Genomic DNA, 17,366 nt, shown 5'->3' on the forward strand with positions numbered 1-17,366 from the left:
CAAGCAGGCTCCCTGCTGTCAGCAAAGAGACCAAGGTAGGGCTTGAACCCACGAACTGTGAGATCATGACCTGAGCAGAAGAGTCGAACACTTAACCGATTGAGCCACCCAGGTGCCCCAACAGTATTGTGTTTTTAATTTAAAAACAAAACTGTAGTCATTTTAATAAGTAGGTAAGGAACAGTAGCAAGCATTTTTCCTATTAGGAAGCTTGTATTTTCAGTATTTTAAACGTCAATAAACAGAAATGAGCTAGAATGGTCAAGTTAAAATAAGCCACTGTGAGATACCTCATTTGACCAATGCTAAACACGTTTCCCCTCATTTTAACATCCCTGAGGTCAGGGTGCATCTTGCAGTCGCTGTTGGCCTGGGGAACAACACTGTTACTGCTCGCCACCTTCTGGCTGGATCAAGAAGTGCCAGCATCAAACCTAGCAGAACATGGTGTCCGAGTTGCACTCTTAGGAGCCCATTTTAGGAATGTCTTAACCAATGTGTTTGCTTCCATTTCCCTTCTTATGTATGCAGCAGAGTGATATCCAACAAGAATTTATTTTTGAATGTCTAAGAAAGTTCTTTCAAATATATAAAATAGGACTAATTTCCATGCAAGTTCAAACTCACCTTGTACCACCAGCATCCCACCTAAAAGGCCACACTGTATCTGCCCAGGTTTTTCTCCCAGGCACAGACATTTGCTCAGTCTTTGTGCAGGCATAGCTCAGAAGTGCAGGGGAGTTAACTCCTCTGGAAGCACCCTTCAAGGGTTGGAGGGCAGGACTGGTAAATAAATAACTCAGGCTTTTATCAGTGGATAGACTGTGCTTCTTCAAAGTCCTAAAGGGATTGAGTCCCTACTGTCTACCTATGGCACTGACCTGATTCTCAGCCTTATACTTGCCTTTTCCCTTCCCTGCCACCTTCTCTCAGCTCCCTCCCTCCTGCTCCCTGGAATCACCTCTCAAACTCTGCACCCAAGTCCTTGGCTCAGGCTCTGCATTTGGACAGATCCAAACTAAGACTTGTGCCTTTTATTACAGACATATGACAGTCAAGAACTGAAAACCACCTTTCTTGGTTACAATTTCCATTTTGCCACCATATTTTTAAAATAAACTTTATTTTTTGGGTACAGTTTTAAATTTACAGAAAAATTAAGAATATAGTACAGATTTACCATATACCCCATACCCAGTTTCCCCATTACATTTTACAATAGTATGGTACATTTGTTACAATTACCAAATCAATATTGATAATCATGCATAATCATTGATGAAGTCTACACTTTATTCAGAATTCTTCTGTTTTTAGCTACTATTCTTTTCCTGTTCTAGGATCTCATCCAGGACACATTACATCTAATAGTCCTGTTTCCATAGGCACCTCTTGGCTGTCACAGTTTTTCGCATTTTTCTTGTTTTTAATAACCTTGACAATTTTGAGTTCTGGTAAGCTGTTTTGTAGAATGCTCCTCAATTGGGATTTGTCAGATGTTTGTAAAGAAGACCAAAGAGATGAAGTATTATTTTCATGACATCATATCCAGGGTCCATACTAATAAATGATTTACCACTGTTGACTTTGACCATGATCACCTGCCTGAGACAGTTTGTCAGGTCTCTGTACTGCAAAGTTACTCTTCCCACCCACCTTTCCACATTATAAATTTTGGAAGGAAATCATTACATGCAACCCACGCTTAAAGGTGGAATCTCTTAAGTCCAGAGTATCTACATAAATTATTTAGGATTCTGAATGAGAGATGGTTTCTTCTCCAATTATTTATCTACTCATTTATCAGCATGGACTCATGGATTATACTTTGGGTTATAATATTTATTTTGTTGCTCAAAGGGTTCCAGCTTTAGCCACTAGATCTTTTAGTTGCCTCCTTCATCCTTTTGACATATTATCATTGTGAGTTTTTTGTTTTTGTTTTAATATTTCTTTCCTTTCTGGTGCTACAAGATGCTTCAGGCTAATCTTGTATATTTCCTGCTCCAGTTTTAGAATCAGCCATTTCTCTAGAGCCCTAGCTCCTTTTTTGGAGAACAGTATTAGAAGCCAGTATCTACAGGTCAGGTGTGGTCTTTGATACTAGGGTGTCATTGCTTTTAGGGTCACCTTAGCTGATAGAACAATGAAAAAAATGTGTTTACTAGCCTATGTATGTTCACTATCTAAATATATAATCATCTGTATCTATATTAAGTGAAACAGTTTGTACCAATGTCTCCAACTCTAATCCATTACGCCATAGATCATTTTAACCTCCTCTCCTTGCTATCTGTAACCCCACACTTTAGCAGTGAAACCTGACTCTTGCCATCTGATATCCATTTAATTGTTCAAACCTAGTACATAGTCTAGCACTAACAGAATTATTAACCCGTACTACTGTGAGAAATAACTATCAACTAGAGTACAGTGCTTATACAGATTCTTTTGCCTTTCACCTTACAGATTCATTTCCAAGGTTACTTAGATCAGAACCCTTCCCTTGAAACCTCTTCTATTAGGTGGTTTCACACATTTGTAATACAGTTAGATTATTTTATCACATCCTGCATTCCATCCAGGGATCTCCTCTCTAAATGAAATTTTTAAATATGAATACATTAAGACTCACTCTCTGTACTATAAGGTTTATGAGCTTTGGCATATTGTCCTATCTCCACCATTATTGTATCATTCAGAATAGTTTCACTGCCCTGAAAATTCCATGTGCTTTACCTATTTCACCCTTCCACCCTCCCTCAATCCTCTGGCAACCTCTTTTTAGCCTCTCCATAGCTCCACCTTCTCCAGAATGACATATAATGGGAATAATATAGTATACAGCTTTTTCAGAGTGGTTTAATTCAGTTAGCATCCATGTTTTCTGTGGCTTGATAGCTCATTTCTTTGTAATGCTGAACATTCCATTCTGTCAACATAGCACAGTTGGTTTATCCATTCATCTATCGATAGACATTTTGGGTTGTTTTGGTGATTATAAATTAGCTGTTAGCAACATTTGTGTGCAGGTCTCTGTATGCATATGTTTCACATCAGTTGGGTAAGTACCTACAAGCATGACTTCTGGATAAGACTATTATTGTTCATTTATATTTATTGTGATTACTGTGTTAGGTTTCCAGCATTTTGGACTTCCTATGGTTTTGCCTTTTGGTTTTTTGTTTTGTTTTTGGTCTTCTTTTAAATTAAGAGGTTCCCACCCTCCATGCCCCCACTACTTTAAAAGTTACACACTCATTTTCTTTTACTGTTACCTTGAATGAAATATTTCTTACATGTGTATCTTTGCCAACCTCCTAAACCTACTTTTTAAGGGTCTAAGAACATGTGAACTCCAATTAAGCCTTCAACAGGTACCCTATTTTGTCTTGTTTTTTAGATCCATCTTGCTTTTAATATCACAAATAAGGCATTATTTGTACTGTTGTAAGTCAATGTTCATTCAGATTTACCCATATTTTTTTGGTCACGATCCTTTCTTGAACTTCAGACCTTTCAACAGATGGTGGTCCTTCTGCACCACTCATCTTCTAAACTGAGAGTCTACTGATGACAAAACTACTCATTCTGTTGGAAATGTCTATTAATCCTCACTTCCAAAAATATAGATTCACTGGGTATTGATTCTTGGTTAGTAGTTTTTGTTTTTCTTCAACCACTGATATCGGCCATCTTTCTGGCTTTCCTTGCTGCTGAGAAGTCAGTAAGCAAGCCCTACCATTACTCTGTTTTGGGTAATGACTTTTCTGACTACTTGCACAAATCCAACATTCTGCAGTTTTATACATACACACACACACACACACACACACACACACACACACACACACACACACACACAGTCTGTAACTCGCTTAGGACTTATACAGCTTTCTGAATCTGAAGGCTCTTGTCTTTCATTGGTTCTAGAAAATGTCTTTATCTTCTCAAATATTACCAATTTCCAATTCTTTCTAAAACTCTTTTTAAGATTATGCTAGAACTTCTCAGTCTCTCCTCCACATTGCTTTCCTAATTTTTATATTTCTATTTATCTTTGTGTGTTACCTACTGGGTAATCATTTGGCTCTACTTTCCGGTTTGTTCTCTCTTCCATAAGTTGACAAGGGATTTATTTTTATATAAAGAATTCTTATTCTTTACTCTTATTAATATAAAACACATATTAAATATATTCATTTTCTATCTTATATCTGAAAATTCCACTATCCTAAGTTTTTGCAGGTCTGACTGTACTATCTGTTTTCCACTGGCTCTCATTCAGGATACCTTATTTGAGGCATCCCGGGATTTTGTGGGTTTGTGATTTAGGACTATGAGCTCACGTTCCTTTGGAGCTTTATCTATAAAGAGTGTCTGAGGACTACATTAAAGCTGTGTTCTTACAGCATGGATATGCAGTTGCTTTAGCCATGAGCTCAGGGGCATTACCAGCTTAAGATGACTTTAAGAACTTGCTTTGAGAAGTTTTTAGACATCATGTAACATGAGAATTCAAACTGCTTTTGACCTCTGAGAATGCTTTCCTTTCTTGCCAGTTCAGCAACAATTTAAGAACATTAAAAAAAATTATCCAACATTTTGAGTTATTATCAGGTGAGTTATTCAGAGTATCTACTCCTTCACACACTGGAAATGCAAAGTCCCTAAAGTCTAATTCATGACATCACTGAAAGGCAACAGTGATAAAGTAGAGGTAGAGCATCTAGATTGTTCTTCTGTTTTATCAAGCAAGGTGAAAGTGGTGAGTACAAAGCTAGAATGGTTGAGGTTTTCTTTGGCGATGGCCAGGTGACATTATCAGGAAATGTGTCAGCTGCTCCTAAGAGAGACCAAGATGGAAGTTACTTCTTTCCCAGTAACCGAAGTCCAGAGAAGGCAGTCAAGAGCTGGATTATACTGGTTCCACAAGGTCATCAGGAATATTATCCTTACAGCTTTTCCTCTATAAAGATGCCCTATAGCCCAAGTAGTCTTCAACCACATCTACACTCCTGTCAGAAAGTAAGGGGTTAAGTCCCAAAAGGGCACATGCCAGTCATCTGTCCCTCTGAAGAGGCTTGTCCAGCCAACTTCCCCACCTTCATCTGGCAATCCATGGCTCCAAGGAGACTGGAAGTTTAATCTTTTGGCTGGTCCCATTGCTGCTGGAGTAGAACTGGAGATTCCTGGATACTTGATAGGCAAATAGCAGTCTCTGCCACAGAACCTGAACATTTTCACTGTGTGAGGCTCCACATCAAGGGAGAGACTGAAATCAAGATGGTAATTTACTGCTGGAACAAGTCCTTAAAGAATGTGGGAGAGAATACAGTCAAAAGCACAAAGGGAGGGTTTAAACTTGGAGACTAGACACATCTTCACTTGAGACTGAACAGAACAGATAGAGAAGACAGGACACTGCGCAAGTATGGGATGGTTAAGACTAGAAACCAAGGGGATTCCTTGTAGCATGCAAATGACAAGGTCTCCTGTGGAGGTCACTGAATTGTGGTGGGAGGGGGCATGCAGAAGGCAGAAAGCCTGGACCACCTGCTATGGGAATGTAAACAGTATAAAAAATGCTGTTATGTTTATATTTATATAAAATATATAAAGAGATTATTCGCACTTGTCACTTCTGGTCTCATTACATAAGAAAACTGAATTTAAAGCTGGAGGTAATAAATGACAAAAACAATTTAGGCATTGATGACAGAGGACACTCTTCTTATCATTCCTTTCATAACTCTCAAAAGGTGCCTTTCATGTCTAGGGTTTTGTTTTTGTTTTTTTGTTTTTTTGAATTAAGAGAGAGAGAGGGTGCAAGTGAACAAGGGTGAAGAGAGAGAGAATCCCACAAGGGGCAGAGAGAGAGAGCAGGGCTCACCAGGAGTGGGGCTTGTGCTCACCCGAAACAGGGCTTGAGCTCACCCGATGCAGGACTCCAACTCATGAACTGTGAGATCATGACCTGAGCCGAAGTCATAACCAACTGAGCCACCCAGGCAACCTCTAGTACAACTTTTCTGAAGTACTTCTGAGCCACCCACCCTGGAAGCTCTGTGTCAGGTATGTGCCAAAACAATGGTCTGCAACCTTGGGGAGTGAGGATATAAATTTAGGTTTGCAATGAGATAAGCATATACAATTCATTCACATCCTCTTCTTCCTCTAGAGATGAGGAAAATAAGGAAGAATCAATTTGATTTGATTATATAGTCTTAACTCCATTTCACTTCTCCCAATTATCATCCCAACTTTCCAGAGCCATTTCTTACCGCTGAATAAAGGGCTACCTAGCACTTGCTTAACACCCTTCCCCAAAATCCCTTCCTCTGAACACTGAAAGACAGCCTCTAGGTAGCCTTCTTGTTTGCTTTCCCTGTGTGGAATTAGATGAACTCAATGCTTAAGCATCCAATTGTATCCCCTCTGTCATATCACAAATGCCTCACATGAAACAGAAAATTAGTGGTAAATATTATGGCAAAGTCTCCCCAAATTAACTAACCTGTAGAAATTTGCAGGTCATGTTCTAAATCACAACACTCATGTTAGGAGAGAGATGTTTCTCTGTTTAAATCAAGTTCAGTCAGCATGACTAAGTAGCTGCCTGGGGCCTGGGTGCCATGTGGCCAGACAGCACTCATCAGCCAAGTCCAGAGGCACCTGAGCTCTCCTTGAGCTCCCACTAAGAGCATTAGCCGGGCATGGAGGCAAGATGATGAAGCAGTTTTCACACTTCCACAGATCAAAGTGGCATAGTGAGTATCTAGAAATACATCCTGCATGGGCTCCAAAGTGGAATAAAGCCTGCTATTTTCCATCACAGTAGGTATTACCCCCCACCATGCTCAAGCACTGTTCTCTCAAGAGTTGTGAGCGTTGCAGTGCTCAGGCAAATGCAGCACTCAAGCTTTTCACCTTTATTCTTCCCACAGCATTTCATTTTAATGTCAGCTAACAATAGAAAATCCAAGAAGGCAGCTCTCCCACAAAACCCATGGAACTGGCATGTGAGTGATAGAACTGACCACGCTTATATCAACCCTACAATTAAAATTTCATGAAAAATCATTCAAAGTAAATTGTTACATAGAACACATTTTTAAAAGCCGCACTGGCTCTTATGTGTGTAGAAAAATAAATATTCACTAACACGGACACTTCTGACAGATCAAAATGGGTCACAGCTGTTTGTTACTCTTTGAATTATAGCAAAAATAAATTTTGCAATATAATCTGAAGGAACTCCAGGCCCTCTATAATTCATATTTTTAATATTCAAACCCACATTGAGTACTACATCATTCAACACAAATATTAGAGAAAAATATTACCCCTAATTTTTCTGTTAATGTCAATTTGACAAGTGTTAAATGCTAAGATTCTAGTTCAGAAAACACCTTGCCATTTTTTTTTACTGACTGAGATACAGTTTATCATTTTATGTGTTTATTATCTGTTTACAAAAAAGAATTTAAGGTGGACTTTTACAGTAATTGGGATTAACTGACATCTCAACAGTCTGAGACAAAAATTATTTTAACTAGAAAAAAACATTTAAGCAAAAATGGCAATAAACTGGAATCATTTAGTTATTGCTTTCATAGGACAATGTTTTATAAAAATTATTGCCTATTTCTTCTAAATAGGGCAAATACTAGGATTTTTCCTATCAATCATTCCTTTAATAATTCTATTGCTAGCCTTATAAAATAAAAATAAATGATGTGACTACAAAACTTAGTTTGCAATTTTCCACTGTAAAACCTCCTCACATTATTAAAAGACACTCCACATTTCCTCTTATATAGTTAAATGTGGACAAATAGTGAATAGACAGTTTTATAGCTTAAAATACAAGTGAGGAAAACATAGACATCTGTCATACCAGCAGCTGGTTTTTATTTTTATTTTTTTAAGGAAATGTTATTAATTTAAAAAGGGAGTTCCAAGAAATGTAATAGGATTCCCAGTAATGATTTCTGAGATCTATGAGATTTGAAACGTAATTATAAAAGGCTAAAAGCCAAAGACATTTCTACTTTAACCTTTTTCAAAAAATCCAGATGATTTGTCACATCAAGGAAGTTTGGCACATTACCGAGGCCATAGTCTTAGTCATCCTCAGAATCACTGTTCCTTCTTGTGGGGATAGAGCACCGCACCGAGGATAGCAAAGTGTCTTCAATTGGTTTCTTAGGGTTTTCCTCCAGATCTGTCTTGATTGCTCCAGATTCTGACAGTTTCCACTCCAACTCTACGTGACAAAGAAAAGCCAAATCACCTAAGACAGTCAGCACAAGACCCTCGTCCTCAAGCCCGTCAAGCCAGTTTTTTTCTAAGCAGAAACTATGATCATCAACATTTGATGACAATTTTAGTGCTACCATTATAAGGTGCCTAGAAGAAAAAAAAATTAGACCCTTAAGGAGGAAAACAAAATACTTTCAAATGCTTTTTCAGAAGATGAGATCAAATGAGATATTACATATACAGTAAAACCTTGGTTTGCAAGCATAATTCATTGCAGAAACATGCTTGTAATCCAAATCACTCGTATATCAAAGTTAATTTCCCCATAAGAAATAATGGAAACTCAGATGATTCATTCCACAACCCAAAAACACTCATATAAAAATGATTACAATACTGTAATGTAATATAAAATAATAAAATACAAAATATAAAGAAAAATAAACAAATTAACCTGCACTTAACCTTTCAAAACCTTCGTGGCTGATGTGAAGGAGACAAGAGAGGAGGGTTATTGTATAGGACGACTTTCACTATCACTAATGGAATCACTGCTATCTATTGGCTCAATGGACTCTCTGCATGGGAGCCATTATATATGCTGGCATGGATGTTGACTACAGTACACTATTAATAAACTCTTGTCATCTACTGTATTTAATGTAACTGGTAATAAAGCAGCAGAGGAAAGGGTCTATATCTGCAGGCAGCCTGACCTAGAATGAAACAAAGCATTCCCAAGCTTACTCGTGTATGGAAAAGCAAAGGACAGTTCATTGGTGCTTTGAAGTGACAAAAAATACACTAGTGCCAGTTGTGGGCACCTTCCAATGTTCTGAAAAAACACTGATTTCTGCTAAACAGTGTGATCTGAGACCAAGCATCCGAAATGATCACCCACAATCCCTCAGATTGAGAGAGAGAGAAAGAAAAAACTACCACTGGCTCAGTTTGATTGTGTGACATTCAGCATCATGTACTACTCATATTGCAAGACACTGCTCATTTACCAAGTTAGAATTTATTAGAAATGCTTGCTCATCTTGCACAACACTTGCAGAATAACTTACTCGCAATCCAAGGTTTTACTGTATTTGAACCTACATGGTAATTAAAAACCAAAGACTAAACCTGTCTTCTAATGACTACCGCTTCTCAACTTGCACAGTTTTCCAGGAAAGAAATCATCATGAAACATTCAAAGGAAATACTTTTCACAGTCCTTCTGGCAATCTAATCATTAAGTCTAATTTTAGTTAACAAAAGGAAATTCTTAGGCCTCATGGCCAGCATCTCAGTCTACTAGAGTCAAAGGATAAATGTATGATGACATCCCAGAACTTACACATTTGTCTGAAGTAATAAAAGCAGTACCAAGAAAATAAATCAGTGACTAAAACCTCAGTTCCTGTATTTCACTTGTTTATTTATTTTGGGAGAGAGGGGAGCACATGTCCATGCAAGCAGGGGAGGAGCAGAGAGAGGGAGAGAGAATCCCAAGTAGGCTCCACACTGTTAGTGCAGAGCACAACACAGGGCTTGATCTCGTGAACCATGAGATCAGAACCTGAGCCAAAATCAAGTCAGACGCACAACTGAGCCACCCAGGTGCCCCTCACTCTCTTGTAATCAACGAAACTCCACAAGGATGTGAGACCTCGTGAAGTGAAATCAAGGGATACATTTTGCATTGCAGAAAAGACTCCAAGCAGAACTAAGGGCTACATGAGAGACTACAGCAAACAGCAAACAGGTTTAAGTGATGCTCTGCCAATTAGATAACTCCATTAAAATATGACAACCACTTTATTTAAGTCATATTAATTTAAAATGCTCCATGGAGATCATTAACACCAGTGTTTACAACTCTAGGTACCTCAGTTGAATGTTATGAAAATTCAACAAATTTCTTAAAAAAAAAAATTTTAATTCTGATTCTTGACTCAAGAATATATTTAAATCCACCTATACATATATACATACATATATGTATAGGTGTACGTATTAATGTTATTATTCACTTCCACGCAATAATTGTAAGTTCACTAATCCTCAAATTATTTCTACAAATAAAGACTGTAACTACTATCGTATACCCTTCTCTGTCCCCTCATGGTAAGATTCAAAACACCAGAGGGGCACCTGGGCAGCTCAGTCAGTTGAGCAACCAACTTCAGCCCAGGTCATGATCTCATGGTTCATAGGTTCAAGCCCCAAGTCTGGCTCTGTGCTGACAGCCAGAACCTGGAGCCTGCTTCGGATTCTGTGTCTCCCTGTTTCTCTGCCCCTCTTCCACTCATGCTCTGTCTCTCTCTCCAAAAAATGAATAAACATTAAAAAAAAAAAAAAAGAATAAGATGAAAACATATAGTTTAGAAATATTTAGAAATGCTGTATGCCTTTGAAGATTTGAATAATGTATAACTGATGTAATGTGTGTATGTATGTACACATGCTATACTTATCTTACAAGTATCTTACATAAAATAGTTACATAAAATAGTATGTAAAGTCACATTTGAACATTTTTTTATTTTATTTTTTTACTTTTTTTTTAATGTTATTTATTTATTTTGAGAGAGAGACAGAGAGCACGAGTAGAGGAGGGACAGAGAGAGAGACACAGAATCCAAAGCAGGCTCCAGGCTCTGAACTGCCAGTATGGAGCCCGATGCAGGGCTTGAATCCATGAAACGTGAGATCATCATGACCTGAGCTAAAGCCAGATGCTTAACCCAATTTGCCACCCAGGCACCCCTAATGTTTTTTTAAAGCACAGGTGGACACATTATTTCAATGAGTGACTTAGGTGGAAACCCTCGGGCCTCAGGTTCTCTCTTTCATGCTATGAGTATGTACATAGTTCAACACCTCGTGTAACAGGTAGAAAGGAATAAAAGACACGTCCTTCAGGAATAAAAGGATATATCCTTCAGGAGTTAAGAGGCAGAATTCAATAAACTTCTAATTTAACTTAAAAGCCACTAAGACATTCAACTGAGAAAATATTCTTTTTTTTTTTTTTAATTTTTTTTTTTTAACGTTTATTTATTTTTGAGACAGAGAGAGACAGAGCATGAACGGGGGAGGGTGAGAGAGAGGGAGACACAGAATCTGAAGCAGGCTCCAGGCTCCGAGCTGTCAGCACAGAGCCCGACGCGGGGCTCGAACTCACGGACCGCGAGATCGTGACCTGAGCCGAAGTCGGCCGCTTAACCGACTGAGCCACCCAGGCGCCCCCAACTGAGAAAATATTCTTAAACATTTTTATGCATGTCAGTATAAAAAAGTATAAATACCAGTAATATGTTCATGTGAATTAAACAAAAAATGAATGCTGAGATCTTTAGCTGTAACTTAAAACATACCCAACTATAGGGGCAAATAAAACCTATTAGACATAAGTATTAAATATACATATTTTAAAGTCCATTGTGTCCTCTTTTAATAGAATTATTAGAGCCCAGTTGTAACTGCCCCCAGTGACTCATCTAATGAGAGATTAAATGTGCTTCTTTCCTTTTGACAACACACAGGGGCAAAGATGACTTTCACAAATCATCTAACACATATCTGTTCAACAGAAACATCCCTCATCATCTCTAACATGCACTGGTCATTGCTCACATGCCCTAGACCACCTCAAAGAAGCCCTTACCATCTATTGTCAGGTTCATGCCACCAAACACCAGAGGTCCAATAAATTGAGCCTTGATATCTCCTTCAAGGTAAACAAATATTGTAGGCAGATTCCTATCAGGATAATTAGGTATGCAGGTTGTTGAAATGGCTTTGATAAATTTGACATCAGGAAACTTCCTGGCAAGTCCACTGAAGTGCTGATTTATGAGGGCACAGAGGGGAATCCTGTAAAGTAGAAATGGGAAACAACAGTGAGCGAGAAAACCTATAAAACAGAAATAGAAGCAATTGTGATTCTGCATTTATATTGGGCAAAGCTCAACTACCCTTCTACCCTATGTAAATCCTAATAGCTTCACAAATGATTCTGCTACTCCAGTCAAGATGATTAAACATTTTTTAAAAAACCTTTCTGATAAGTTCAGGGAAAATAAAGAACTCAAAATCTAAAATGCAATTTAATTTGACTCAGTAGTAACTCAAAAAAACAGCTTCAATGTAAAAGATAATTATTATGCCCACCTATATGAGAGAACATTCAACATTCAGGAGTGAAAAAGGTCAGAAAGTATTTCCTGCTTTTCAAAAAATTTCTACACAAGTACACAGTAGGAGAATGCAGCTGGAAGTGAGGCACAGCAGAGCACCACTGCGTCACTTGCCTGGAACAATTATTATAAAGGTCACCCCCGACATCTACGAGAATGATTCACTACATGCAATTTTGAAATGCCAGAGTTTCTCTAGAAGGATAAATAAGGAATTCTTTTTCAATAAAAGCAATCTTCATTGCTATGATGTAATAAAAAACATTCTTATTAGTCACAAATATTAATTTGAAAGTCTAAAGACAAAAATTAGGCATTAGGTTTGGGCAAATCAGCAACAAAAACAAAATACTAGTTTAAAAAACAAACAAAACCTCCAATGTGGATTAAGCCCGGGATATCCAAGGCATAAATTCAAATTAACATTTAAGGATAGTGCGTAAGGTCAGCTCACCCTTGTTTGTAAAGGTGCAAGATTACCCACAAGCCCTCACCGGCTTTAGTAACTTCTTGAACATAATCCTTTCCTGAGATCTCCAAAACTTCTCCATATTTATTCTTTAGTTGAGTTGCTTTCCACTCAGCCAGTCTTTGCTGCCTGTACCGCAGAGGAGGAGAAAGACATCTTACACATCCAGCCCACACGTCCCACACACCTTTCACACAGCAACCTTTATAAAGATCCATGTTTATTTATTTGCCACATGGCAGAAGTCCAAGACTAGTTCACTGAAATCTGCAAATTACTATTTAATTATATAAAACTTTCCAAATGTTATCTCGGTCAGAAAGTTAACTTTTCAAAAGACACACATTTTAGTGCCACACAAAAAAACAAACAGTCCCTCTGGGTGGCACTAACCTGTACATTTCAATAGCACGTTCATCTTCCTCATTAAACTCGTCTTCATTTTCTTCCAGCTCTTCCAAAGTCATATCTTCATATGTTTTCACTGAATGTAGTTAAGTTAGCAAAAACCAAAATATTTAAAAGATGAACAAACTTGCATTTTGTTTTTCCTCCTTTTCTTTTCTCCTAAAGATGTGCATGCAACACCAACAAAACTCACTCGGCAAAACCAAAATAAAAAATACTGAAGGTATTACACTAGTAAATAAGAACTTAAGTGTGTTTTAAAAAAGATAGGCCTATGTTGACATATGCAGCAGAACTGACTCTCCTACCTCCATGCAATTGTAGGGATATGAATGAGAAGTTTCCCGAGTTTATAAAACAAGAGAGTTGTATTTGCCTAAACTCACCTGGTCTGCTCTTCAAGCACACACACCCATGACCTGGAGTATTAACAATCCTGTCTCTGAGGACACGGGGGATACCAGTGGGTGTCCTCCCTGGCACACCTTCCCTAGAGTTAAAGGGATTATTACAGGACTTCTGGTTCTTCTCTTGTGAGTGGTAGGTAGGCAGCTCTCTTTCCTTTTAACCAACTGCTACAAAATCTCTATTTCGTTTTTACTGCCATATTCTTGCTTCTTGACATCAAATCAGATTTTTATCCTCCAACCCCAACTCTAACACTAAACAAATTGCTCTTATCAAGATCAACAATGACCTCCACTTCCTGATGGATGAGCAGCATTAATCCAACCCCCCACTGCCTTCTCTTTGAAAGATGGCCCTCCTCTGGCTTGCAGGATGCCTTCCCTCGTCCTACTTCTTTCTATGACTGCCCTTCCTTTGAACCTCTGCTGATTTGACTCCTTTTTTTATCTATATCCACTCCCTTGGTGACTGCACCTCATGACTTTATGCCTCCAGCCCATACTTCTCTGATTTGGAGAAAAACATGGCCAACAGCCTACCTATCATCTCTACTGGACTAAAAAAATCTCAATGTTACTGTGTTCCAAAGAGAGCTCCTGATCCTAGCTCCAAACTGCTACTCACCAAGCCTTCCTCATCTCAGTTGGTGGTCACTCCATCCCTCAGGCTGCTCAAGCCCAACACCCTGCAGTCATCTTTCGCTTACTTTGCCTCACGCCCCTCACAGGATCCACCAGAAAAGCCTATTGGCCCTACCTTCAAATTATTTCCAGATCCAACCTCTTCTCACCACTTCCACCAACACCATGCAGGCTGGTCCAAGCCAATCGTACCTCCTACCTGAATTAGTGCAGTAGTTTCTATACTAAACTGTCTACTTCCTGACTTTCTGCCCATCTTGCATGCTCAGTAAGGCAGCAGCAGGAGGGTGCTGTCAACATGTCAATCCTCTGTTCAAACCTCTAGTGATTCCCACCCCACTAGACATAAAACCCAAGGCCTTTATTAAAAGATACAAGGTCCTCAATGGTTGGACCCCTAGTTGCCTCTCTGAACTTACTACTCTTTCCCAGTCATATTGGCTTCCCAGATGATTCTCTAACATGCTCTTCACTTACTTAAGTAGCTTGATTCAACTCTTAGGTCTACTCAAAGTCACTCCTACTGAGGCTCTTTCTGACCCTATCTAGAATTACACTCACCCCTCCTCCCACCCTTTTGAGGCCTTTCCCTGCTTTATTTTCCTATATTTATTTATGTATTGCTTATTGTCTATCTCTCCCAATAGAATGTAAGTGCCATGAGGACAGGGATTTTTGTCTGGCCTGCACACAACTAAAGCCCCAATGCTTAGAATTACACCTGGCAGATGATCATTTAATAAACATTCACTGGATAAACGCTTTCTAATGAATCCATCTCTAAATTAGCTCTAATGTATACACAGAAGACAAAAGTACTAGCCCCTGTGATCAATGGGACAAAAAGTACAACTCAAGTATTTTCTTCAGGTTTATCATGTGCCCATCTGACACAGACAAGAAATTATGGAAATGAAGGAGGCCTCTGAAGTCCCATTTCTAAAGCCCAGGAAGTTGAAGGTTAGAGAAAGCCTGTGACTCTCCTGAGGTCCCAGAGTTAGTGCCCATTCCAGCACTCCAATCTCTGGCTCCCAATTCTTGCTCAGAGCATCCTTCCACCAAACCACTTAGGACCTAGAAAGTTGTTTCTTACCCCAGAGAGAGACAGAACAAAAATGAATGTAAGCAAGCTCACCAACTGACTGCTGAAGGACTCGCTGTTCCTCCTCTTCTGCCTCCTTTTCCAGGTCTTTCAAACTTTCCTTTGAGGGCAAGATGCCCTTTTTGCGTAAGATGTCATTCCACTCAGTGTCTGCATTGGGGTCCTAGTGCAAGTGGACCAAGGATACCATGAGTGCAAAGTCCACTATGGAGGGTGTCATACTGGGGAAAGGGTCGAATGCAAAAGGTGGAGGGAAGAGGAATTCAAACCAAATTATACTGTGACCTGTTTCTGAGAAAGTGTCACATGACCCACACCCCCTGTTCTTTTTCCTGTCCTTCACTGCACCTTCACTCTGCACCCCCCTAAACATACACACCCAGGAATTAGTCTTGGGTAAATATCAGGATATCACAGATCAGTATCAATGCTGTACCAAGGCTGAGATGGTTTTTCAGTAATTTAATTACTGACTTGGAGTGATTCATTCAACAGATATTAAGTACCCACTATATGTAAATTATTGTAATACATAGTAGGGAAGCATGGTGTCACCTATTTTACAGTTGAGAGAAAGAGGCAGGCAATAAACAAATAAATATAGATATATAGATATATAGATATTACACATTGTGGCAAGTGCAATGATCAACAGGCTGCTGACCTAGAAAGTTGCAAGAGGTCTGCATTCCACAGGATAGGCAAGTAAGAAATTACTTTCCAGGCAGAGGGACCAGCATGTGCAAACGGCCCAAGAGCAGAGATACGGAGTATCTCAAAGTTCTGAGTGACTGCAATACAATCAGGAGTAGAATCAGGAGAGACTGATGCTAGGCGGCTTCATTTTCTTTCACTTTAAGTTTTAGGCCAATTTCATTAGAAAATTCCAGATACGGGGGGAAAGGAGGCCAATTTGACTCTATTTTAAGACTGAAGAGAGAGACCCCAGGGCTGAGCTCTGAAAGCCAGGGAATCTGAAAGGGAGCACACTTCAACCTAAACACCAACATTAGGGAGAAAGAGGATGTAACTATCCACTCAACCAGCTCTAAGTGGTTTCAGGAACACAGGTTCCGCCACTGTTTCAAGTTACCGGACCTCCAGGTCGGCCCCTTCCCTTCTCTGAGCCTCAGCTTCCACATCCACACTACGAGCCTATAACACCCCCGCTCAGGTGTTACGGAAATTAACAAATAGGAAGTAACCCTGCCAGGTGGGATGCGACGAGTCCTTCACAGGCTTTGCAGGATCTGACCTCAAGAAGAGAGAGCCCCCAAAGACTGAGATTTGGAGGGGTTACAACTGCGGGAGTGTGGAGGTCCAGCCCGCAGTTTCTCGGAGGGACCACGCCCGCCCTCTCGCACTGCGCCTGCGCCGGGCCTAGACTCGTGTGACCTCCCCGGCGTCGGTGGCGCCCAAGCGCTTCCCACAGTCCCAGCCCGGACGGTCCGCCGATGACACGCGGGGCAAACGAACTGCGGCAGTCTCCAGGACTCGGCCCCCCAGGTTCTTTACCTGCATCTTGTCTGAAATCGCTTAAGCCAGGCCCGCCACGGTGCGCCTGCCCCTCAGCTCTTTTCGGCGCACGCGCGCAGCCACCGCCCAGCCTCTTCCCCCACCGCCCGCCCTTCGTCCCGCCCCCTAGGAGTGAGCTGGGCGGAGCCAGGGTGTAAGCGAGGCCTCTGAGCCTGCGTACGCTCCTCAAGAAACCGGCGCAGAAGCTGTGCGCAGGAGCGAGGGAGGGTCTGCCTTCTGTCTGCCGGTGCCGCTCGCTTCACGTGACCCGGAACCAGGTTTCGGTGCTACCTTATTAGGGCAGGTTTTCATCTTTGGAGAGTTGGGGGTGGATGGAGGAGGTTAAGTCGAAGTATGCGCTATATCTT

General features: G+C 40.0%; 1 protein-coding gene across 2 annotated transcripts; it reads right to left on the reverse strand.

The window, feature by feature from the left end:
• Nucleotides 1-1,104: 1,104 nt before the first annotated feature.
• On the reverse strand, nt 1,105-17,126 carry PDCL3 (phosducin like 3). 2 transcript variants are annotated; one of them, XM_019452519.2, is made up of 7 exons: nt 16,999-17,126; nt 15,517-15,646; nt 13,318-13,408; nt 12,910-13,053; nt 11,924-12,132; nt 8,114-8,269; nt 1,105-4,846 (listed from the first exon to the last, which is right to left on the reverse strand). In XM_019452519.2, the coding sequence occupies exons 1-6, from the start codon at nt 17,002-17,004 to the stop codon at nt 8,127-8,129; spliced, it is 723 nt and encodes a 240-aa protein (XP_019308064.1). In that variant the 5' UTR covers nt 17,005-17,126; the 3' UTR covers nt 1,105-4,846; nt 8,114-8,126. The 2 variants fall into 2 exon arrangements, with proteins under 2 accessions (XP_019308064.1, XP_019307988.1); XM_019452443.2 differs by lacking the exon at nt 1,105-4,846 and having other exon boundaries at nt 7,891-8,269.
• Between the last annotated feature and the right edge of the window lie 240 nt (nt 17,127-17,366).

The sequence above is a fragment of the Panthera pardus genome, unplaced genomic scaffold (assembly GCF_024362965.1).
Source record: "Panthera pardus isolate Hobbes unplaced genomic scaffold, ASM2436296v1 HiC_scaffold_25, whole genome shotgun sequence".
NCBI classification, from domain to species: Eukaryota; Metazoa; Chordata; class Mammalia; order Carnivora; family Felidae; genus Panthera; species Panthera pardus.